Raw genomic sequence first — 24,085 nt, 5'->3', positions numbered from 1 at the left:
GAAAATAAAAACCAAGAAAACAAAACAAAGTTCTAAAAAAATAAAATGTAGGTAGATTGATCCCATTACACGTTTGTACCTGTATAAAGCAATAATTTATCAGCATGTAGTATTTATATAGTTGATACAATTCAGATCATCCTCAGAACTCCGTCCCATGCCCAGGGGCATATCTAAGCATTTTGGGGCCCGAGGCAAAATAGACCCCTGCCAGGTATTTTAAGTTGAAGTGCTATCTGTTTTTATATTAGACTTTTTATATTTGCAATAAAGTCCAAAAGTGAAGAATTTATGTTATTTATTACTTGATTATTCAAGCTACCTCACAGAAGTGATATGTTGTTAAAAATTAAAATAAAAATGTAATTAAATAAAAAACAAGGAACATTCTGGAACTGTTTCTTCCTTTTCTATTTTTAATGTATCGAAAGTATCGGATCGGGACTCGGTATTGGCAGATTCTCAAAATCAAATGACTCGGACTCGAGGGTAAAAAACCTGATCGGGACATCCCTAGTCATAAAGCAGGTAGACCCCTCCCACTAGCATTTCTACCTGAACCACAAAAGTGTTTAGTGCTTTTTCTGGTCAGCAGAGGGCAACAGAGTGCTGTCCAATGTGAAGCTGGTCAAGTTTCTGGCTAAAGAACCACTGAAACCAGTTAGAAAGCAGTTTAAAATGTTAAAGCATTTTTCGTGCTGCTTGAATTTCAACAGTCTATTAACACAGTTGCGTGTAAAGTAATCTCCAGTCAGTTAAGGGGTTAAACATGGCTGTACAAGAGTTACAACCACATTCATAAACACCAGCTTGTGATTACACCGTTTATAAGCAGTTTAGAAGCGGCGTGTATGAATGTGCTGTTCGGACCAGCTCTAACTACAACACACCTGAACAGTAGTGATGGGGAGGAAGTTGTGTCTCTGTTTTTGCTGATGAGGTGGTGGGGTCACGACCTTCAGAGTGAACTGAGGCAGTTCCCAGCCAAGTATGAAGCAGCTGGGAAGAGACTCAGACCCTCCAACTCTGAGTTGAATTGGAAACGGCTGTCCCTTGAGCAACGTAGTTCGAGATGGTAGATGGGCCAATGGATCAGAACTTGTCTGCATCAGTGAGAGCTTTGCTCTGGTGGATTCTGGTAAAGAAGTGGATGGGCTCTGAGGTACAGCTCCTGAATGACTGGTCTGTCCGATACACCCTCATGGGATTTGGACTGTGACTAAAAGGGCAAGTTCCCAGATATCAGCATTTGGATTGAGCTTCCTACATTAAGCCTGTTTCACACCGACTGGTTTCCATGAAGCCTACAGATGGACATCCACACTGACTGTGGTTCATAAGCTGAACATCTCCAGATATCTGCTCCTACAACAGCTCCAAATAATTAGAAATCTTAATACGTGTAAAACATGCCTGTAAAAATAACGTGAACCAGCAAACACTGATTTGACTATAAAAATAAAAAGCCAGCAGAAATAACGCCACACAGGTTTAATTTTAAAATATATAAGCACCTTACTGAAACACGTCTAACTTCCTGTCTGGCTCAAGTCATTTCTTCAACTTCATGACGATCTGCATGCAGTGTCCTCTACAGGGTATCTGCAGGTTTAAGGGAGCCAAATTTAAGACTTTTTAAGACCTTTTTAAGGCAACTTTGACCAAATTTAAGCTATTTTTAAAATTAAATTTAAGCTATAATTCCCAGCTATTGCCTGGGGCCGGTGCTAACCACGTCGTGAATGTGGGATTAGCCATCCAGTTACCATTAAACTTGCACTTCCCCATGGCGCAAACTCCCACTAGCTTAACCAGCTAATGTGCTCATCTAAAAACAGCCCCCTTTCACAACCAACTGAATGTGTACGGTTCCGCTTACGCCAACATCATACACAACAAATGCTGAACACCAACTAGAAATTCACGAAAATTTTTATAGAAATAAAATAATCTTGTTTTTTTGGTTCTTTGGTAATTTAAGACCTTTGGAAACTGGATTTAAGGATTATTTGTCATTTTTAAGGATTTTCAAGACCTTAAATTTGGAAATGCTAATTTAAGACTTTTTAAGGACCCGCGGATACCCTGCTCTAAAAATAGACTCCATGCTGAAACTTTCTGGAGCTCTGCATCCACCTCTGCACACCGGAGTTGGTGTGGATCTGCGTGGAAGCCATACAGAACCCGGAACGCATTCGGTGTGAATGAGGCTTTAAGGACAAGATGGTGGTGGGCTTCTGGGTAGAGATGATCCTCCTCATCATCATAAAGAGTCAGCTGGTTTGAGTTTTCCTCCTGGACTTTATAACTCATCACCCTACCATGGGTATGTCAGGATGAATGGATGGGTGAGTGGGGTGGATTCACTAGTTCTATGGACTTGTGCTGTTCTATCAGGATATTCTCAGTTGATCTCCACAAACTCACTCATCTTGCATGTGTGTGTGTAACGGATGTCTCCTATGAAACGAGCAGCTGATGAAGTGTGAGCAGTCAGGCTGAAGGTTTCTATCATCAGTCTCTCATCTTTCCCTCGCTCACCCACCTCCTCTGGCTCATCTCCACCTCCTGGCAGGAACTCCATACTCTGATCCCGTTGGATCCTGATAACCTGTAAGACTATTCTAGCGGGACAAACTGCCAACAGGTTGATGTGATGACATGATCGCATCAGCTGATTTTCAGCAGCATCCAGACAGTAATGATCCTATAATATCTAGGATGGTTTCAACGAGCTGGTTCCAGTCTTTTGTCAGTAATCAGGTTAACCGTTTCAGAAGTATTTGATGATTTATTGATTAGTCAGTCGCATCTCTAGTCTCTTCATTTATCTCTCACCTCTAATGTTTTATCAGTTTTCATAAATATCTTGTTTCATTTGTGCATTTTTCCTCGTCTAATTTCATGTCTATCTAATCTACCTCCCCTGAATCTCGTCGTTCTTGTGTGGCTGAACTCTGTTGTTCATTTCTAAGTGAGACTGTGTTTCGGGGTGGGTTGTGATTAGACAGGTTCTGATGCTCTGACTCCCTGCAGGGTCGATGGGCACCGGAGGAAGGCTGTGCAGCCGGACGTCCCGCGGGGTGGACGGATGCGAGGTGATGTGCTGCGGCCGAGGCTATGACACATCTCGAGTCAGCCGAACCTTTAAGTGTGAGTGCAAGTTCCACTGGTGCTGCGCTGTCCGCTGCCAAGACTGCCACCAGCAGGTGGATGTGCACACATGTAAGGGCCATACGTGATGCCACTGACCACCTCTACACCTGTCCTCCTGAGCCACAGAGCTGCCGTCCTACTGGGACAAGTCACAGCGGACACATTTAGAGCTGAACTCCTCAGCGTTAGAGACACCAGCTCTTGCTGTTTAATTCTCCACCTCATCAGATATCAGACCTACTGAAGAACTCGAGACAGAACAATCCATTATAACTGTGGACGAGATGAACGGCTGAAGATGAGGTCCTACCCTAACTTCTAACTAGACCTTCTCGTGGTTCCTGTGCAGTCTAAAGACAAAGTTAGAAATTTCATACCCTAAAACGTGTGAATCTGTTCTTTTCTGAATGTTTTTTTGTTTCAGCAGCAGTTATTGTGTCGGTCAGCATGAACCCCGTAAATCGTCACATGTGATACACGAGCTTCTGATTTCTAGGGATCATCGGTTTCTCCCAACATGGCTGCCTGCTCTTTTCCTTCCTGCTACACACTCGGACTGATCTGTTTCAGGTTGATGGCTGCAGAAATGTAAATAAATCACATCTGTCACACTCCTGTTTAACGGGTTTGTTCCTGATGGTGACGACCAAAGAGGCGAGGGGACAGCCTTGACCCTCCTGGATGTCTGCCTCTATTTGAGCTCACATGGTTGGAACGGGAACTGTGTGTGAGCATTGCTCCTTTTTACCGGTGCTCCTGGAGCTCACCTTTCATGTAACTGCAGAAAAGTCCTGTTATAACTCCAAACCATGTCTTTGTCTAGACCAGGCCTAACATAACCTGAGCCAGCAGCTGGTGCAGAGGTGAAAGTCCACACAGTCCACTTTGCTGTGAAAATGTTCAGGAACTTCTTGAAAGAGTCTGGCTGAAAAGCAGTTACGCCGGTCCAGGCTACTGACACAGAAACAGCTCTGGTGTTTCTACTGGACCTGGTGGAGCTCAGTGTAGCGTTTGACCCTGTTTACCATCATGTATTAGTCTTGCATTGGGACTGGGAAAACAGCATAACAATGGAAAGTGATCCTGATCTAACTTGATCCTGCTGATGATCCATCCATCCATCCAGGCTCGGGTCACGATGGCAGCAGCCTAAGCAAAGAAGTCCAGACTTCCCTCTCTCCAGCCACTTGGGCCGGCTCCTCCAGGGTATTCCCAAGGTGTTCCCTGGCTAGCCGAGAGACATGTGTTCCAACCCTTCGAGTCTCCCCCCAGTTGGACATGCTTGGAAAACCTCACCAGGGAGGTGTCTAGAAGGCATCCTAATCAGATATTCGAGCCACCTCAACTGGCTCCTCTCAATGTGGAGGAGCAGTGGATCTACTCCGAGCCCCTCCCGGATGACCGAGCTTCTCACCCTATCTCTTAGGGAGAGCCCAGCCACTCTGCGGTGAAAACTCATTTTGGCTGCTTGTATCCACAATCTCGTTCTTTTGGTCACCTACCTTGTGAGTAGGTGAGGGTAGGAACGTAGACCAACCAGTAAAACAAGAGCTTTGCCTTCTCTCTTCACCACGACTGATGGGTACAACGCCCGCATCACTGCAGACGCAGCACCATTACACCTATCGATCTACCTCACTTGTGAACAAGACCCCAGGATTAAAACTCCTCCACCCCAGGTCTTGCTGTCGTTGCCCACATGAGCCTTTAAGTCCCTCAGCAGAACAACGGAGTCACTGGAAGGAGTGCTCTTGTTTTCACCTAACCTGCTTGTAGGACCAGCCCTCTGGTGTGGGACGTGGGCCTGGAACAGTTGTACCTGAAGCTCCAGATGTTACAAGCAGATGTCTGAAAGAAAACAGCATCAAGATGCAAACTTGCAGAGATACACAAAAAGTCCTTTAACTGTATTTTTTTTTTCATTTGAGCTTTTTAATGATGGCAACTGATCACCTTTTTTTTTTAACAACAAAAGAACAGCTTTAAACAACTGAACCGCCCCCCAAACAAAAGTCCATAAGGTCCAAACCGGTCCTGTGTGTCCCTTTGTCTCCTGTTTGGTTTGAACTGGGTTAAATTATTCTTGGCACAAAGGCGTGTCCGTGTGGTGCAACGCAGTGTTGTGGGTTTCAGTTCAGCTGTTTATGTCCGTGTGTGGTGCTGGTCGAGGTTCAGATTGTGGTGCCGTAGATCCAGGTCAGATGCGTGTGAGTTGGTGCCAGAGGCTGGACGGCAGGATGCTCTCCACCTTCTCCATGATGAAGTTGAGAGGAGCGAACAGCGTGCTGAGGAACTGCAGGGATGAAGACCAACAGAGAACTCAACACCAGTCTGCTTCATTGGAGGACAGTTCTGTCTTAAGGTTGGTTTATGCTTGACGTGTCCGCGAGGTTCGCACGGCTCTGTGCGCCGAAATTGCGGCATTTTAACAACCACGGCCCTCCACCGCGCCTCCGCACGGCCCAAAATTTCCGCAACGCGCACTTAGGAAAATTTCTAACCAGCGGACGGTCGGATGCGGAAAACATGGCGTACTGGCAAGAACTAGTATGGCAGAGGTTTGTAAATACAGACATTTGTATGATTCAGCTCTCAGAGATCACCGTGATCAACAAGTTGTTAATAATTCTTGGAGAGAAATAGCTCGCACTGTCGGAAAAGACGAGGACGCTGTTAAAAAATGCTGGAATGCCATGTTGTAAACAACAGTAATTTTTACTTCTACTATGGTGTAGTGTTGGATGCATGCTGTAGAGCTCCATGCTGCCCCCTACAGTTTGGGAGAATATTGGCTCACCGCAGAGACAAGCCGCATGGACCATAAATGCTGCAAGTTGTGAAGCGCGTTCCATCCGCGAGTCACATCACCAAGCGGAAAGTAAATGTGTCAAGCATAAACCAAGCTTTAGAAGCTCCAGAATTTTCACCCTTTCAGGAACTACACTAGCCTGCGACTCGGGTTGCGAATGACCACAGTCACCAATTCTTGTCATGAGTCTATGTGTGTAGTCTGATCTCAGAATTGTGTGTACTGAAACTCTAATTTCCCTCTGGGATTAATAAAGTATCTTTGAATTTGAATTTTCACCTTTTCAGGAATTACTCTAGCCTAGTGAACTTGACCAAAGTCTTGCTTTGCAAAGTTTGGTCTAGGAATGCTCCATTGGAACCTTCACAGCCCCTAGCAGCATTCTGGCGGGCCAATCAGAGCTCTCTACAGGGGCTTCAATCCTATAAAGCGCTGTGATTGGTTCACTTTGTGGATCAATCAGGGCCCTCTAGTCATCTGAAACAAGATGCCGACGGCTCATTTGAAACAGCTTTTACATCAGTTTTGGACTATTTGGACTTGGGCTTTATTAGAATCAGGAGCAAATGGATGTATTTAAGTCCTTTGTTTAGAAAAAATGCTGTGTTGTCGCCTTCTTCAACAGCGGACCGCCTCGTTTACCGACATTCCGTTGTGGTAAGTACGTCACTTTGTTCATTGTCCAGTAGCATGAAAGACATCAGTAGAACCTGCCCCACGACCGAGAGCCGTCAATGGAGCATTGCCAGACTAAATAATAGATTTATTTAGCCTAGCTTACGGCAGACTTTTTAGGCTCTGTTGGCCGGCTGGACGTGTGTGTTCATGAAGGAGAGGCGTTGCTTCCAGCCATAATCACAGACGTAGGGAGCGGAGCTTAAGGTAAAATACATTTTTACACCTTTAGATGGATGGAAAAAAAACCTCAGATTTCTGATTCACACACACACGTGAGGGATACTTTTATCGATACAAACCTTTTAAACGTTAAACTTTCATTTAAGAAAAAAAGGCATCTGTTTTCTGTTTATATTTAGAGTCTGATGCATGTTGCTTTGGAAACAGGTCGTGGGGGAGGTGTGTGTGTGGTGGGGATAGGGGCAGAAGTCCAATGCAGATGCATGAAACTTGTTGTGAGGAGTTGGAGTGTGTGTGTGTATATCTATCTCCTTCACACACCTACCTGAGCTTCAAAGAGAACTTCAAAGTAAAAGTGTGTGTTCTGACTGTGTGTTAGCCATGTGGGTGGCAGAGAGAGAAGACCCTGTGAGGTAAAACCGATGCACACACACGATCTCCAGTCTGACTGGATCATGCACTGCCTGGCCAAAAAAAAGGTTCACACATTCCAATATTTCTTTGAACTTCCTTTAGCTTTGATTACGACACACATGCTGTGGCGTTGTTTCAATAAGCTTCTGCAGCGTCACCAGTTTTATCTCCATCCAGAGTTGCATTCATGTTTCACCAAGATCTTGCATTGATGAAGGTAGAGTCTGACCGCTGCACAAAGCCTTCTCCAGCACATCCCAAAGATTCTCAATGGGGTTAAGGTCTGGACTCTGTGGTGGCCAATCCATGTGTGAAAATAATGTCTCATGCTCCCTGAACCACTCTTTCACTATCTGAGCCTGATGAATCCTGGCACTGTCATCTTGGAGTATGCCCGCGCCATCAGGGAAGATGGAATCACCTGGTCATTCAGGTAGTCAGCTGGTACCCTTGGATTGTGACGGTTTTAATGTTCCTAGATCATCGGGTAGAGGTGGAGGTCTGGTCGTTGTTTATAAATCCTGTTTTAACTGTAGACAACTCGTTCCTTTAGTATTACCTACCTCCTTTGAGCTGTGTATGTTTGAACTTGGCCCATCTCCTCAACTGCTCGTGGGCGTGATCGCCCACCAAAGTATGACTGTCTTTTTAAAGGATTTTTCGGATTTAATGGCAGACAGCCTGTTGAAGTATGATCACATTTTATTTCTTGGTGATTTTAATATACATGTATGCTGTCCTGAAAAACCTTTAGCTAGAGACTTTTTGAACATGCTGGGATCTTTTATTCTGACACAATGGGTGATGGCTCCTACCCATATTAAGGGGCATATTCTGGTGCTGTTTTTTCTTATGGTTTTCCTGTTGTTAATGTTGAGATTGTCCCTCCTGTGTTTTCTGATCACTCACCAGTTTTGTGGGATTTGATTTTGCCCTGCCCTCCTGCTGTGAGGGATGTCCAGACTAAAAGCTGCCGCGTTCGAAATGCGGAGAGGGTTGTTGAGTTTATAAGACTTTTATCAGATTGAAACTAATATCTCCAAACATTGAGGATTATTCTTATCAGTTTGATCTGCTCTGTAAAAATATACTGGATGTGATTGCTCCCCCTAAGGTTAGGAACCCTAGATGTGCAAAGGAGCCTCAGCTCTCTGATGCTACTAGGGCTTGCAGGCGAGCATGTGGGTCTGAGAAAGAAAGTGGAAGAGGGATGGTTTGCAGGTCTCTCGTGAGATCTTCAGGGTGTCCTTATTTGCATATCAGGATGCTGTGAAGGAGGCTAGGATAAGTTATTTGGCAGATATCATTGCAGCAAATTTAAATAATCCAAAGTTTCTTTTAAATACTTAGAATTATGTGTCGGAACGTCGAACATCTGGTCCAACTCCTTCTCTGGCAGGCGATTGCAATGATTTTCACTGGTATTTTGTTGAAAAGGTCCCTGCTATTAGAGCTTTACTTGCAGGTCGTGTTTCATGATCTGTGCTTCCAGTCCTGCCCCACCCTAGCCTAGTGAACTAGACCAAATTCTTGCTTTGCAAAGTTTGGTCTAGGCATGCTCCATTGGAACCTCAGCAGCTCCTACCAGGACTCTGGCTAGCCAATCAAAGCTCTCTAGAGGAGTTTCAAACACATAAAGAGCTGTGATTGGTCCATAATGGTGGGCCAATCATAGTGCTCTATCTGCTTAGTGAACAAATCACAGAACTTTATCCACTTTGTGGGCCAATCAGGGCACTCTATATGCCTGGTGGGTGGGATGATGCAACAGAGTGAAACAAGAGTATGTCACATTCATTGTCCAGTGGAATGCGGAGATCATTTGAAACACAACGGTAGATCCCGCCCCACAACCGAGAGCCGTCAATGGAGCATGGCCAGACTAAATAATACATTTATTTAGTCTGGCTTGCCAGGCTAGCCCCAAGCTACATTGACAAGTTTTGAAATAGTTTATATTACTGCGTTGGAAAGATTTGCCTCAAATCAAAAACCGGCAGGCTCTCCCCTTGATGTTTTGCCACCTTGTCTCTATAAAGAGGCATTTTCCTCATTGGGTCCATTTATATTAACCATTATAAATTGTGGCTTAAGCACAAGTGAATTTCCAACATCGATGAAAGAAACAGTGATACAGTCAATTTTGAAAAGTCAGGCTCTGATGTGTCTGCGTTGTGGAATGACTTACCACTTGCTGTCAAACAGTCAACATCAGTGCAGGTTTTTAAAGGTCGCCTGAAGACTCACTTTTTTCGTTTGGCTTTTATGTGATTTTATTCAGTTTTATCCATTTGAACAGTTTTGTTTTCTGCCTGTTCTTTTACTTTTTTAATGGTATTTTATGTTCAGCACATTGAGCTCCCGTAAAGGCATTGGAAGGCGGTTTACAAATAAAGTTTGATTGATTGATTGATCAGCTGACCTCATTCTTGGAGCTCTAAGGAACAGTGGGTGGGCTTAGCAAAAACAATAAGTATTTTCTAAATTATCTCACAGACCATCACTTTTATGGAATTCTGATAGATTGTACATAATTCCTGAAAGGGGAAAACTCCAGCCAGCAGCTTTAAGGTGGAGAACATTCTGAATATTCTCTGCAGGCCACTTATAAAAACAATAATCAGATTATTTAGTAACATTAGATTATTTTAAAGACTCTTCACAAATGTGTAAATCCTTCCTTGTGATCATCAGGTAATTATTCAGGAATGACTCAACAAACTGAGCTTGTACAGATGATCTCACTTCAGTGTGAGTCAGAAAAACTGACAGTTGGTTTTTATTCAGGACAAGTACCAGTTATATAATAAAATGATGCTGTTTAAGAGCAAGAGGAAAAGAGGAAGCTCATTTCGGCCGCTTGTATCCGCGATCTCGTTCTTTCGGTCATTACCCAAAGCTTATGACCATAGGTGAGGACTGGGACGTAGATCGACCGGTAAATCGAGAGCCTGGTTTTCTGGCTCAGCTCCTTCTTCACCACGACAGATCGGCTCAGCGTCCGCATCACTGCAGACGCCGAACCAATCCGCCTGTCGATCTCCCGATCCCTCCTACCCTCACTCGTGAACAAGACCCCGAGATACTTAAACTCGTTCACTTGAGGTAGGACCCAGAGTTGGCAAGCCACCCTTTTCCGGTCGAGAACCATGGTCTCAGATTTGGAGGTGCTGATCCTCATCCCAGCCGCTTCACACTCGGCTGCGAACCTACCCAGCAAGAGCTGAAGGTCAGAGCTGGATGAAGCTAGGAGGACCACATCATCCGCAAAAAGCAGAGACGAGACTCTCCAGCCACCAAACTCGACACACTCCACACCACGGCTGCTCCTAGAAATTCTGTCCATAAAGGTAATGAACAGAACCGGTGACAAAGGGCAGCCCTGGCGGAGTCCAACCCTCACCGGGAACAGGTCCAACTTACTGCCGGCTATGCGGCCGTTAACAGAAAGCCACCCACCCCATACTCCTGGAGCATCCCCCACAGGGTGCCCCTGGGGACACAGTCATAAGCCTTCTCCAAATCCACAAAACACATGTGGATTGGTTGGGCAAACTCCCATGCCCCCTCCATCACCCTTGCAAGGGTATAGAGCTGGTCAACAGTTCCACGGCCAGGACGAAAACCACATTGCTCCTCCTCAATCTGAGATTCAACTATCCATCGGACCCTCCTCTCCAGTACCTTGGAGTAGACCTTTCCAGGGAGGCTGAGGAGTGTGATCACACCCTCAGGTCACCCTTCTTAAAGATGGGGACCACCACCCCGGTCTGCCACTCCACAGGAACTGCCCCCGATGACCATGCAATGTTGCAGAAACGTGACAACCCTACCACATCCATAGCCTTGAGATACCCATGACGAATCTCATCCATCCCCGGGGCTCCGCCGCTGTGTAGTTGTTTGACTACCTCAGCAACTTCTGCCCCCGAGATTGGACAGTCCATCCCCAGGTCTCCCAGCTCTGGTTCCTCCTCGGAATGAACGTAGGTGGGATTGAGGAGCTCCTCAAAGTATTCCTTCCACCGTCCGACTACGTCAGCAGCTCCCCATCCCCACTGTAAACAGTGTGAGCGAGTTGCTGCCTTCCTCTCCTGAGGCGCCAGACAGTTTGCCAGAACCTCTTTGGAGCCGATCGATAGTCTTTCTCCATGGCTTCACCAAACTCCTCCCATGCCCGAGATTTTGCCTCGGCAACTGCCACTGCTGCACCCCGCTTGGCTATCCGGTACCTGTCTGCTGCCTCCGGAGACCCACAGACCAGCCGCGCCCTGTAGGCCTCCTTCTTTAGCCTGACGGCTCCCCGAACCTCTGGTGTCCACCAGTGGGTACGGGGGTTGCCACCACAACTGGCACCGGCCACCTTGTGACCACAGCTAGCAACAGCCGCCTCAACAATCGCAGAGTGGAACAAGGCCCACTCGGAGTCGATGTCCCCCACTGCTCTCGGGACGCGGTCAAAGCTCTGCCGGAGGTGGGAGTTGAAGACCGTCTTGACAGGTTCTTCTGCCAGGTGTTCCCAGCAGACCCTCACTATGTGTTTGTGTCTGCCAGGTCTACGCAGCATCTTCCCCTGCCATCTGATCCAACTCACCACCAGGTGGTGATCAGTTGACAGTAGGGCTGCAACAACGAATCGATAAATTCGATGAAAATCGATTACTAAAAGCGTTGGCAACGAATTGCGTCATCGATTCGTTGTGTCGCACAACTCTTCCAAAAGCGCCCCCCCGCCCGCCGTTGCGCGCAGACCAGAGCAAGTCAGATCAGCGCGAGGGAGAGCCGCAGATCAGCGCGAGGGAGAGCCGGCAGATCAGCGCGAGGGAGAGCCGGCAGATCAGCGCGAGGGAGAGCCGGTACCGGCAGATCAGCGCGAGGGAGAGCCAGTACCGGCAGATCAGCGCGAGGGAGAGCCTGCAGACTTTGTGCTGCTGCGAACCGGTTCCGCATTGCTGCGCAGCGATCCAGGCAGCTGCTTCCAGCGCACGGTCCATTCTCAAAGTGGCGCAACCAAAAAACTATAATTAGCACACGATCGTTCTTGTCTGCACATGTTCTCTATTTTCTGTCTTATTTGTGCCTGAAGCGCGCTACTGCGGAGCTCATCACCTGTGCTGTGGTGATGTCACCTCACGCAGCATCGAAACGCACTCTGCGCTTTGCGGTCAGAAGATGATCTGCTCAAAAGTAACTGATGAGGTGAAAAGGTAAGAATCCAGGCGACAGATTTTCTGGAGAATTATGAGGAGATGCAGGAAGATGAGAGACAGACAGGACAGGAAAATAGTTAAATAAAAACAATAAAACAAAACAAAGTGTTGAAAAGTAAAATGTAGGTAGATTTATCTCCACTACACGTTTTTACCAGTAAAAAACAATAAGTTACACACATGTCATATTTATACATCTGATACAATTCAGATCACCTTCAAAACTCAGTCACACACCCAGGGCCGTTTCAAGACATTTTGGGGGCCAAGGCAAAATGCCCCCCCAATAACTGGGCTCCCCAGAAGCCTCTGTGTAATTCATACCCTCTCCAGGAGTATTAGTTATACGGTGTTTATAAAAGCCCCTCAGACATTACTGACATGTTCTAATATTATCAGATGAGAAACTAAATAATCAGACATGCTGTCTCATCTGCTTCTTTTCTAAACTTGCAAAAAGTAACAAAACCATTTGAAAGCCGCTATTTGTGGATTCTCTGAAAGTTTCCATGGAGTGTGTGACAACTTATTTTTTCATTGATCCTATCGTCTAATCTCACATCTGAAACAAGCATCCTTGATAATCTGTGCACAGGAAGCTTACCGATGCTGTAGTAAAACAAAAGGTATAATAATTTATTATTAATAAAACCTTGTTGCAGCACTAAAGCATAAAAATGAGATTTTGCATTAAATATGCAAAATATTTACATATGAATTGTTTTAGAGCCCTTTTATTGGCAGAATCTGATATTAATTTAGTTCTTACAAAAAATGGGTCCCAACATGGTTTGTGTGGCGTTGCCATAGTGTGACGTCATAGGCACAGATCCCCTGTCCTCTTGTTTGGAAATGGAAATATGATCACCCTATATTAAACAAACTGTCCACCCGGGCTTTTGCGCTGCACAGAGACGCTTCGCTGCCTATGACTTTGAACGTCAGTTGAGAGTCAGTCTCATGCAGACTGACCAATGAAGAGAGGGCCTCAAGTTAAGACCCTCTCCTCATTGGTCAGTCCACACGAGGTGGGTCAAAGGTTACTCTGGGCGGGTTACGTGTTGTCAGGCATTCAAGTATTGAGTATATTTACTGCATATTACAGTAAAATATTCTGTATGTGACCATATTATGGTGATCCTCGGGTCGTGATGATGGAGCCCTTGAATATTGTTGCCCAGGGTACAACAAAGTGTTAATCTGGCCCTGGTTCCGCCGTCACATTCCCGCAGAAACTGGTTGATCACACCGGGGCCAGACTACTAGCATGTGGTTTTACAACCACAATGTCCTCGGAAGCAAAAACGCTTTTAAAAGGGAGGGAGGAGTCCTAACTGTTGCTGCAGGCGTGTTGTGTGAGAGTGCAATTATATACTGGTTAATATATTTTTGGGTTCAGTTGCTTTCATGTGGCCTAATGCGAGTCTATTTGGGATCATTGGAATGATCAGCAGCATTTCTTGATGTGACTTTATGGCAGTTGCCCAGGGCATCATCGCAAGGAGGATGGCATTCATTTACTTTTGTTTTATTTGGTATTTTTTCAGTCATTTTTGGAAATAGTGATCAATTTTGATTAATTCACAGCCTATGTTTAATTACATTTAAAATAAATGTTAACAGATGAGATCAAACAAAACAGATGAGAATTGCCCTTAAGCTGTTTAACTTGGACCAAGCATTTTAGGTCACAGATAGATGTAGATTAGGGTCTCTGTCTATACACCTTATAAGACAATTTAGGTGATGGCATGTTGTTTTTCTGCTATTGAACTGTTTTCTAATAATGTTGTGTTAAATAAAGTGAAGGAAGGAGAGAAATAACGTTTCCCTAGCAGTTTTTAAAAATTTCCCAATGTAATCCGATTAATCGATTAATCGTGTCGAGACCCCATCCGATTAATCGATTATCCAAATAATCGTTTGTTGCAGCCCTAGTTGACAGCTCCACTCCTCTCTTCACTCGGGTGCCCAAAACATACAGCCGCCGGTCAAATGATACAACTACAAAGTCAATCATCGACCTGCGACCTAGGCTGCCCTGGTGCCAAGTGTACAGATGGGCATCCTTATGTTCGAACATGGTGTTCGTTATGGCCAAACTGCAGTTTGCACAGAAGTCCAATAACAAAACACCACTCGAGTTCAGATCAGGCGGGCCGTTCCTCCCAATCACACCCCTCCAGGTCAAGCTGTCATTGCCCACGTGAGCATTGATGTCCCCCAGCAGGACAATGGAGCACTATCTAGCACTCGTCCCAGGGACTCCAAAAAGGGTGGGTACTCTGAACTGATATTTGGCCCATAAGCACAAACGACAGTCAGGACCCCTTCCCAGACCTGAAGGCACAGGGAAGCTACCCTCTCGTCCCAACCCCAGCCCTCCGCCTCTCACCCGGAGCAACTCCAGCAAAGGAGAGTGTCCACCCCCTCTCAAGGACTTGGGTTCCAGAGCCAATGTTATGTGTCGAGTTGAGTCAGACTATATCTAGCCAGTATCGCTCAACCTCTGCCACAAGCTCTTGCTCCTTCCCCGCCAGCGAGGTGACGTTCCATGTCCCAAAAACCAGTTTCCTTATCCGGGGATCGGACCGCCAAGGCTCCCGCCTTGGTCTGCCACCTGATCCACATTGCATCGGACCATTCATGTTCCTCCTGCGGGTGGTGGGTCCACAGTTGGATGAGCCCATGTATCCGGTTTGGACAGGGCCCGGCCAGGTCTCATGGGCAAAAGCCCGGCCACCAGGCGCTCGCTCACAGGCCCCAACCCCAGGCCTGGCTCCAGGGTGGGACCCCGGTAACCCTACTCTACCCCAGTACTCCGACTCTTTGAATTTACATCCATGAAAGATCCTCGGAACCGTTATTTGTCTCACCCTTCACCTAAGACCAATTTGTCATGGGAGACCCTACCAGGGGCACAAAGTGCCCCAGACAACATAGCTCCTAGGATCATTAGGGCACTGAAACTCATCCACCACGATAAGGTGACGGTTCAAGGAGCTCACAGTGATAACGCACAGGTTCCTAACAAATACCCAAGAACGTCATGCTAGTGCATCATGTTTTTGTCCTGCAGACTGACCACTCTTAACTTATTTTCAACAAGTTCTAAAATATTCTGATATATTTCTTCCTAAGAAAAGCACAATGAACTGACTCTGTATGAAATGTGCTATATAAATAAACATGCCTCGCCTAATATTCACGACAAACTTTCAGACTGTTTGACCTTTACGTGACGACGACTACACCGTCTTTCAACCTGAATCAGAAAAGGAGTAATGAGAGAAGCTGCTCCATTCGTAAGACTTTATTAATGTCACAACCGTGTGTGTGTGTGTGTACTCACAGCTTTAGCAAACACTCCCATGAGCTCAGGGAACTGGTGTGTGAGCAGAGCCAACATGGCGGTGAAGGAGCAGAGACCAGCAGTGAAGAGGATGAAGAAGGGCAGCTCCTTCTTAGGGTAGACTGACACCTCATGAAACACTGCTTCCACATGGGACAGACACACAAACAGTCCAGTGTTAGCTGACAGCACCGGGCTCCAGTCTGCGCGTCAATCTAAACACCAGAGCTCCAGAGGAGGAAAACCGGTTTTCAGGTAAAAAGATTCCTGAATCTTTTGTGAATCTTTGCATAAATCAGGTGTGGGGAACCCTGGTCCTCGAGGGCCGGTATCCTGCATGTCTTTGCTCCAACACTTCTGATTCAGTGGTTAATTAACCTGTTCTGCAGCTCATTAAGCTCCGCAGAAGCTTGTTAATTACCTGTTGATTGAAATCAGGTGTGATGATGCTGGGTTGAAACTAAAATATGCTTGATAGCGGCCCTCAATGGACTAGGGTTCCCTGCCCTTGGCATAAATCATTAAGTCGCTTAAGCTACTGCTAGCAGTTAGGGATGCACAATATAAAAGCATCAATATCGGTATCGGCCGATGTTGGTCATTTTTTAACATATATCATATGTCGATCCGACATTAACAACCAATATTTTTTTCAGCCTTGTTTCAATTTTTTGTATCTGTTTCAAAGGGCGAGGATGCGTAATTGTTTAGTCATGTGACAGTGATGGCAATCATTTCAGAAGTGTGAATGTGTGTGGTGTGTGTGTAATATATCGCAAATTGCATTTTATAGAAATAAAGCAAAACATTCAAAAATTCAGTTTGCATAATTTTCTGTCTATACAGATATATATGTATATATATACACATACATATCTATATATATATATATATATATATATATATATATATATATATATATATATATATATATATATATATATATATATCTAGATAGATAGATAGATGTATTCATTTAATAAAGCATAATGTTGTTTTTGGAGGGTAAAAAGTACAAGGAGACAAAAGTTTACTCCGTGTGTGTGTGTGTGTGTGTGTGTGTGTGTGTGTGTGTGTGTGTGTGTGTGTGTGTGTGTGTGTGTGTGTCAGGGGTCATCTCTTACTGGGTAGCAGCTCTCTATCTGCGGTCTCCGTGCAGATGGGATAAGGATAGAACAGGTGTCCCTTCTCCAGAGGATACGGGATCATTCTGAACGCTGGAAAACACAAACCAATAGTCCTTCAACTCTGTGTGTGTGTGTGTGTGTGTGTGTGTGTGTGTGTGTGTGTGTGTGTGTACTCACTGCCCTCCCAGGTGCAGTGCAGCAGATTGAGTGCCCCCTCTACCCTTTTCCAGTGCTGCAGGTGAAAGAAGGCATAAGCAATGGCTTCGCTGTCGCCTCTCTTTAGGATGTGTTCTGGAGGAAGAATCAGACTCTTCATCTCCAGCAGATACTGATGAGGAAGAGGACGGTACACATTAAAGAGGGAAGAGCTTCTGGTTAGTGAGAGTCTCTAGTTTGCTGAAGATTCCTGTTTCTTTACAATCATCAATATTTTGATCTTTGTGTTAGCTCGTTAACCACTGGATGGACTTGTCAGCGGTCTCTAGTCTAAATTCAATTCAATTCAATTCAAGTTTATTTATATAGCACCAAATCACGACAAGAGTCGTCTCAAGGCACTTCACATAATAAACATTCCAATTCACAGTTCATTAAGCCAATCAGAAATAATGTTTCCTATATAAGGAACCCAGCAAATTGCATCAAGTCACTGACTAGTGTCAGTGACTATACAGCAATCCTCATACTAAGCAAGCATACAGCGACAGTGGAGAGGAAAACTCCCTTTTAACAGGAAGAAACCTCCAGAGAATCCTGGCTCAGTATAAGCAGCCATCCTCCACGACTCACTGGAGGATGGCTGCTTATACGTTGTGAGTCGTTCTCTGGGGGGGAAAGCTCTAGCGCTCCTGTTTTAGAAGGCAGAAGTTAGCTAGATGAGAGGTGAGCAGCAGACGGGAGGTTTTGGTGAGTCTTACTCATGATTATATCCTGATATTTGGACATCTAACCTCTGACTGGCTATCAGCAACACGACTCTACCACTGACTCTGTTTGCTTTCCAACGCTGATGTTCAATCTCCCCAAATAACACAAGCCTGGAGGAGTTCTGCTGTGTGGTGGAGTTGCTAATGCTAACGGCTAGCTTCTACTAGCAGAGACGTTCTCTGCGGTCTCCTGGAAGCAAAACCAACAACAGCCTTCCTCGTGAGTCAAGATGGGTGAGTCCAGGAATGTTAGTGACAGTGTGATGTAGATCTGTCAGGCTTTTCTAATCGTAGTTTCACCGACTATTTTCCATCAGAGGCTAAAGCAGGAGATAGGTGTAGGAGACTATTTTCATGTTCAGCCTACATGAAAAACCCAGAGTCACTGATTATAAAAAACAAGCATAAAGTGACTGCTTGGTGAACGAGGGCTTCGACCCTCTGGAGTCGGTGGTATAAATAGCCATTTTGACAAGTTTTGGTGATTCCCTTTATATTTCACTCTATATTTTATTGTTTACACCTTGTTTGGTATAGTTCTCTTCAGCACAACCTCACCTATGTGAATTTAGAGTCATATCTTCATTACTACATATACTACTACTACATATACTGTATCAGCACACTGAACCTGACAGTAAACATAAAATCAAAATCTGAGAAAAAATAACATGTTTATATCAGTGAAAAGCACAAACACTTGTAACAAACCATTTTCAGCACTCGGAATGAAAGTGTGAGTAAAAAACAAATGTAGCACACAACTTTTAACGCACTATGAATTTTTACTGTGACAGTTTGGTTTTGTTGTATTTTTGTGTGTCCCCTTTTCTCTCATTCTTTCTGCAGGTCTAGAAGCACTTTCTTGTTCATAATGTATACGTTTTTTTTACTTTGTTATTGGGTGATGTGGTTTGTATCTCAGCCTAAAGGATGAGCTTGGTTTAGCTTACACCAAGTAGCAGCAAGAGCCGACAGAGAGCCCCGTTTGCAGGACTTCATCCTGCATCTGCCACAGATCGAATGCACAAAAGCTCCTTCTTCTTGGCATGAATTATTTACCTTAAATGTCTAACTTTTACTTGGATAAACATGTAAAATCACAACTGTTGTTTAGGTTTAAGCCCCCTCTGTCAAAACAAGCTGGAACACCAAGTGGTTTCCTGATTGCATAATAATGGGAGTAATGTGGCCAGCGCGCCATCACGCGCCGCGTGTGGACCGACTCCAGAGGATTAAGGAAAAGATCACAAAGTCTTCGTCTGACGCTTACAACTAATTATCAATAAGATGTTCCGACGGAGACTACACACATGGCCATGAGGCAGTCAGCTTTAGAAAAGTTAGGATTGCCTTCCATGCACAGCTGAATATCTGAAATGTGTGTGTGTGTGCGTGCGTGTGTGTGTGTGCGTGCGTGCGTGTGTGTGTGTGCGTGCGTGCGTGCGTGCGTGTGTGTGTGTGCGTGCGTGTGTGTGTGTGCGTGCGTGTGTGTGTGTGTGTGTGTGTGTGTGTGTTAGGGTTGTCACGATACTAAAATTTCAAACTCGATTCGATACTTGAAAAAAAACTCAATACTTGATTTCGATACTATTTAAAAACACCAATTTATTGAACAAGTTTATTCAAAAAATAACATTCCTCAATTTATATTGCAAAAATTAAATGTTAAGAATTAAGTGTATAAAGTGCTTAAACCTTTCATGTATCAGTATTTTTTAAAACGTGCATACAAAAACCGGCGAAAGTTAACACTTTAAATCATGAATTATCTCACTATATATTCTCTATTTGCAGAGTGATGTTTTGCTGCTTAAACTCTGTTTAAGGTGCATTTTTGTCATAAGCTGTAATGCCATATGTTTTGTTCTGTACTTTTGAACAACTCTGTTGGTCAATAAAGGGAGAAAATGAATTTCTCTACAGTAGGACAAAGGTACATCTACCGGTAATCTTAATAAAAACAGATTGGCGCACGGCAGTGACGTCATTAAAAGCGCCGGTTAGATTAGCCGCAGCTAGTCTGTTTACGCCTAGAAATCCCAGACCCGCTCCAAACGAACAGGGGGAATCACGTTAATGATTCCTAACAAAACCTTTCGACATTGAGATGTTTTGGTGCAGATAATGTGTTATTTCAAGGCTGCACCATAGGTGCCCGTCCGCACCCGTTACATGGATATACGCTGATGGTGATTCGCCGATGGATCTAAATACCCCGGGGAATCCAAGTAGCACCAAAGTTGTCAGTGTGAGTAAACAAACGTACTGCATGCTAGAAATTAAGTCCAGGTTGCAATAAACGGGAGTTTCCTTTAAGCACATAAGCGTGAATATACAACTACGTGTCGGACTTGGTATGCTAATTAAGTTGGGCTGTGAAGCGCCTCCCAAATTCGCTGTTTATGTTTTTGTTTATTTATTTGGCAGACAAAACTTGGATCGGAGACAACTCGCGTGGGAAATTGCAATGTAGCCATGCGGCGTCTTCTGTTTGTCTGGGAGGCGGAGGCTGCTTTACGGCATCTGGCTGTCGTGCGTGTCGGTGTACTTGAAGAAGGCTGTGTATAATAGTCCATAATATCGATACCACAGGGATGGAATATCTTATTTAGATACCACTTTTAGTATCGATTTATATCTAGGTATCGATTTTTTTGACAACACTAGTGTGTGTGTGCGTGTGCGTGTGTGTGTTTGTGGTCCCTCTAAGACTCACTTTGGGGACATGAGGGTTGAACTCAACTGCTCGATGGATGGCTTCTACTGCATTCATCTCTGCTGTACTCAGACCCCGCCTGGACGCTGCCTCTGGAGAGAACCTATACACACACACACACACACACACACACACACACACACACACACACAGTAATGAGTTATCAAGCTACTTTGTGTATTTAACTACAGTAAATGTGAAAACATTTTTGGTCACTTCCATACAAGTTATCTCCTGCCTTAGATTCGTCTTCCTGCTGACAGCTTTATCTGATGCGACTACCGCTCTACTCTCCTTCAATAAAGGCAAAAAAAGAAAAACTGAACAGGACAGAAAAAACTAAGATGTTAATAAAATATACAAAACTAATTATGTTCCCTCTTTGATTTATTCGTTTTATTTCCCCTTTCTCTGTTTTTCATCCATCCCATCATCCTCCACATCATGGGCATCAGAACCCGGACTGGTAGGTTAAAGCAGGAACACCCACCACTACATCTGGTGTAGTCTATGAAACTAAATCAATGATGAAAAGGAACATGAGCACTAACAGCTTGACTTAATATAAATCATCTCAAGAACCCAAACTGGGTTTTTGTGAGCTCATGTCCAGCAGAGGGCGCTGCTGTGTTTCTAATCACCTACTTTTGTAAAGGCCAGTTTAGGTTTTATTACTTCCACCTGTTTGATTACAAGTCAAATCAGCTCTGTGACTAAAATGTCTGATTAGAAAAGTTTCCTCTAAACCAGCGAGTCATTAAGTCAGGTTGTGTGAACAGTAATCAGAGCTTCGTCTATCTGATTTCATCCTGCATTCCTGCTGAAGCAGCTCTATTGAAAGAGGAACCTCAGAGCCTGCAGCCATACTCACTTGTCTGACACCGCTCTAGCTTTCAGCAAGGCTGCTGTGTAGCATATCGTTGCAGATTTGGGTAAGCTAATATCTGTAGGGAGACAAGAAGCAGCAAGTAAGGGTATGCAAGTGACAGAAATCACAGTTCAGAGGGAAACGGAGTGTTGGTTTAAATCTGAATAATGTTTGACAGGATTATGTCTTGATTTGTAAAACACCAAACTATAAAAGGGGGACTTTTAAAGTCTGTCATCCAATATTTAATCTTTTCCAGTTGTCTAGAAAAGGATCTGTCATTTTCCAGATACACCACAAACCCAAGACTAAAATCAGCTGTTTAACGTTTCGTTTTCAAGAAAACGCAGATGCAAGAGCTTAGACAGAAGCAAAGAGTATTATTGTCCCTTAGGACCTGAGGAACTCCTGAACTAGTTCACTCACATGTTGCATTTTAATGAACATTCAATTAAAACAGCACTTTCCACACAAGGCCGGGTCTGCACCATTCTGTTCATCTACTTTAAAATTGGAGACCATCAAAGCAGCAGAGCACGGGCTGGGGTATGAAGCTACGAGTCCCGGGATACTCCACCAGGACCCAGACCTTCCTGCTGAGTGAGGTTTTGATCAGTCAGAGGTTAAAGGTCAGTGGTGCCGCCTCACCGTCATACTTGGCCAGAACCGCCTGGACGTCAGCGTAGTTCTGGAGCTCGAGGAGCGACTCCAGCAGGTTTTCATGAATGTTGAACATACTGAGGAGAGGGAACTCCTTCATTAACTGGAAAACACACAACTGTTGTTACATGTAAAATCAGACAGGGGCGACACAGTCAGCATACAGCAGCTCCCACCTAAGCTACACCCAAACTCAAGCTGTTTTAAAACTCTGTGTGTGTGTGTGTGTGTGTGTGTGTGTGTGTGTGCGCTCTTACATCTCTCATCATCTTCACGGCTTCTCGTGTTCGGCCCAGCTTTCTGGAGCACATGGCCAGCCTCCTCTTTATGTACACCAACACGTTTGTGTCTCTTCCTGTTCAGACACAAAAGCATGACCTAACAGTGGTAGTTTCTGACTTGTGTGGGTTAGGGAGGAGTGTGTTTCCTACTCACTGTGCTGGGCTTCGTACTGGGTACCGTGATGCTGCAGCTGCTGGCTGCGGCGGTAGCAGCCCTCGCCAGCTTTTAGTGCTTGTTTAAATAATCGCTCTGCCTCCATGATGGTGGTGGCCTCCTCCTCTGCCAGAAGGATGTATGCCGTCGCACAGCTACAGGAGGACAAGAACCACAGTGAATTACAGCTTCTTGCTTATCAGGACAGTGTGGAATCTCAGGAGTTTCAGAACTGCTCCCAGAACCTGCAATCACTGGACTGGTACCAGCTCAGGGGAACCTGAAAACGGTGTGAACTAGTGGGTATCTCTCCTCCACACGAGTCTGCTCTACAGATGTTATCTGATGCACACCAGAAACCTTTTTCCAAATGTAACAAATCAGATGATTATCAGAGAGCTGGTTTTAAAGCTGGCATCTGTTTGAGGAGCCTGTGATGGGTGGTTTATGAATTAAAAGTGCTCGAGTTTACAGTAATAATGTCTATGGCTATTGCTTGAGTCTGTGCTTCACCAAAATTATTTTAGATAAAATAATTGCTTTGGGGTCAATTTTCTTTAACAATTAGAATGAAATTATTCATTTATTAACTTATAATTTGGGAGGACACAACCACCTGAGGTGAATCATCTCGTTTTCCAGTGGGTCCTCCGACAAAAGAGCAAAGAAAGCACAAGAAAGCAGACAGTAACAGAGAAGTCTACGACATAAATCGCCAAGCAAAAATAATTATTGTACGTTTACAAAATAAATAAGTGTACATATAATACTTTAGATATCTAGTCATACTATCAGGAAGTGGATTCAAAGCAATTTAAAGTCTGCTTCCACTGCTCATGATCAGCCTCTCTAAAGAAGCAGAATGAAGATACTGATGTTAAATGAGCAGGTCACTTGTTCCAGTCCGAGGAGCTTTCACATAAAAGGCACGTGTTCCCACTTCCACTACACGGGAGTAAAGGCTGCTAACAACATCTTCACATAGGATGGACAATCAAAACACATGCATTTCAAAATCAGTAACAACCGATGGAACTGACCGCTGGCATTTAAGGAAAGCCATGAATGGCGCTAATACATTGATGCGTGATTAATCAAAATGTATTAATTAGAAAGCCTCCAATCGATTAGATTAATTGTTTTAATCGAGTCCCACCCTTAAAAACTGAAACAAGAAACCAATTAAAACCTCCAGGATAATTAAAACCGCTCAAACACCGGATTCAAACGTAGAAGTGGATTTCTACTAACTCAGGTTTATCCAATCAGGGCAGAGGGTCTTACAACCAGATATATCTGGTAACACCTTCATGTCTTCACTGGTTCTCACCACAGAGACGATTCACAAAGAAACTCACTCCTCAAGCTCCAGAGCATCATGTGCTGCAGAGATACGAGCCTGTGGGTTCCTCTCCCTCCACGCTTTCTGCATGACTGAAACCCCCCCCACACACACACGCACGCACACACACACGCGCACACACACACACACACACACACACACACACACACACACACACACACACACACACACACGCACGCACGCACGCA

The 24,085-nt window shown here is 44.7% G+C and overlaps 2 protein-coding genes across 10 annotated transcripts in view; one reads left to right on the top strand and one right to left on the bottom strand.

Moving 5' to 3' along the window:
• Positions 1 to 3,646, top strand: part of wnt2 (wingless-type MMTV integration site family member 2) — a 30,027-nt gene extending 26,381 nt beyond the window's left edge. The window contains exon 5 of the mRNA XM_015974591.3: positions 3,037 to 3,646. Within this exon, the coding sequence (XP_015830077.1) occupies positions 3,037 to 3,242 (206 nt within the window). The 3' untranslated portion in view covers positions 3,243 to 3,646. The remainder of the gene's footprint in view (positions 1 to 3,036) is intronic.
• Positions 3,647 to 5,066: 1,420 nt separating this feature from the next.
• Positions 5,067 to 24,085, bottom strand: part of LOC107395255 (suppressor of tumorigenicity 7 protein homolog) — a 124,001-nt gene continuing 104,982 nt past the window's right edge. For 5 of the 9 annotated variants that reach the window (XM_054732759.2, XM_054732761.2, XM_054732755.2 and 2 more), the window contains 10 exons: positions 23,893 to 23,968; positions 22,535 to 22,689; positions 22,357 to 22,454; positions 22,088 to 22,217; positions 21,443 to 21,515; positions 20,572 to 20,674; positions 17,104 to 17,254; positions 16,924 to 17,016; positions 15,800 to 15,942; positions 5,067 to 5,449 (listed from right to left, as the gene is read on the bottom strand). In XM_054732759.2, the coding sequence (XP_054588734.1) occupies positions 5,354 to 5,449; positions 15,800 to 15,942; positions 16,924 to 17,016; positions 17,104 to 17,254; positions 20,572 to 20,674; positions 21,443 to 21,515; positions 22,088 to 22,217; positions 22,357 to 22,454; positions 22,535 to 22,689; positions 23,893 to 23,968 (1,118 nt within the window). In that variant the 3' untranslated portion in view covers positions 5,067 to 5,353. The remainder of the gene's footprint in view (positions 5,450 to 15,799; positions 15,943 to 16,923; positions 17,017 to 17,103; positions 17,255 to 20,571; positions 20,675 to 21,442; positions 21,516 to 22,087; positions 22,218 to 22,356; positions 22,455 to 22,534; positions 22,690 to 23,892; positions 23,969 to 24,085) is intronic. The other 4 variants (XM_054732756.2, XM_054732757.2, XM_054732758.2 and 1 more) reach the window with 4 other exon arrangements.

This window comes from Nothobranchius furzeri, chromosome 4, assembly GCF_043380555.1.
Source record: "Nothobranchius furzeri strain GRZ-AD chromosome 4, NfurGRZ-RIMD1, whole genome shotgun sequence".
In the NCBI taxonomy this organism is placed as follows: domain Eukaryota; kingdom Metazoa; phylum Chordata; class Actinopteri; order Cyprinodontiformes; family Nothobranchiidae; genus Nothobranchius; species Nothobranchius furzeri.
Note: the sequence above shows the minus strand (reverse complement) of the source record. Positions and strands in the feature narration are given on the sequence as shown.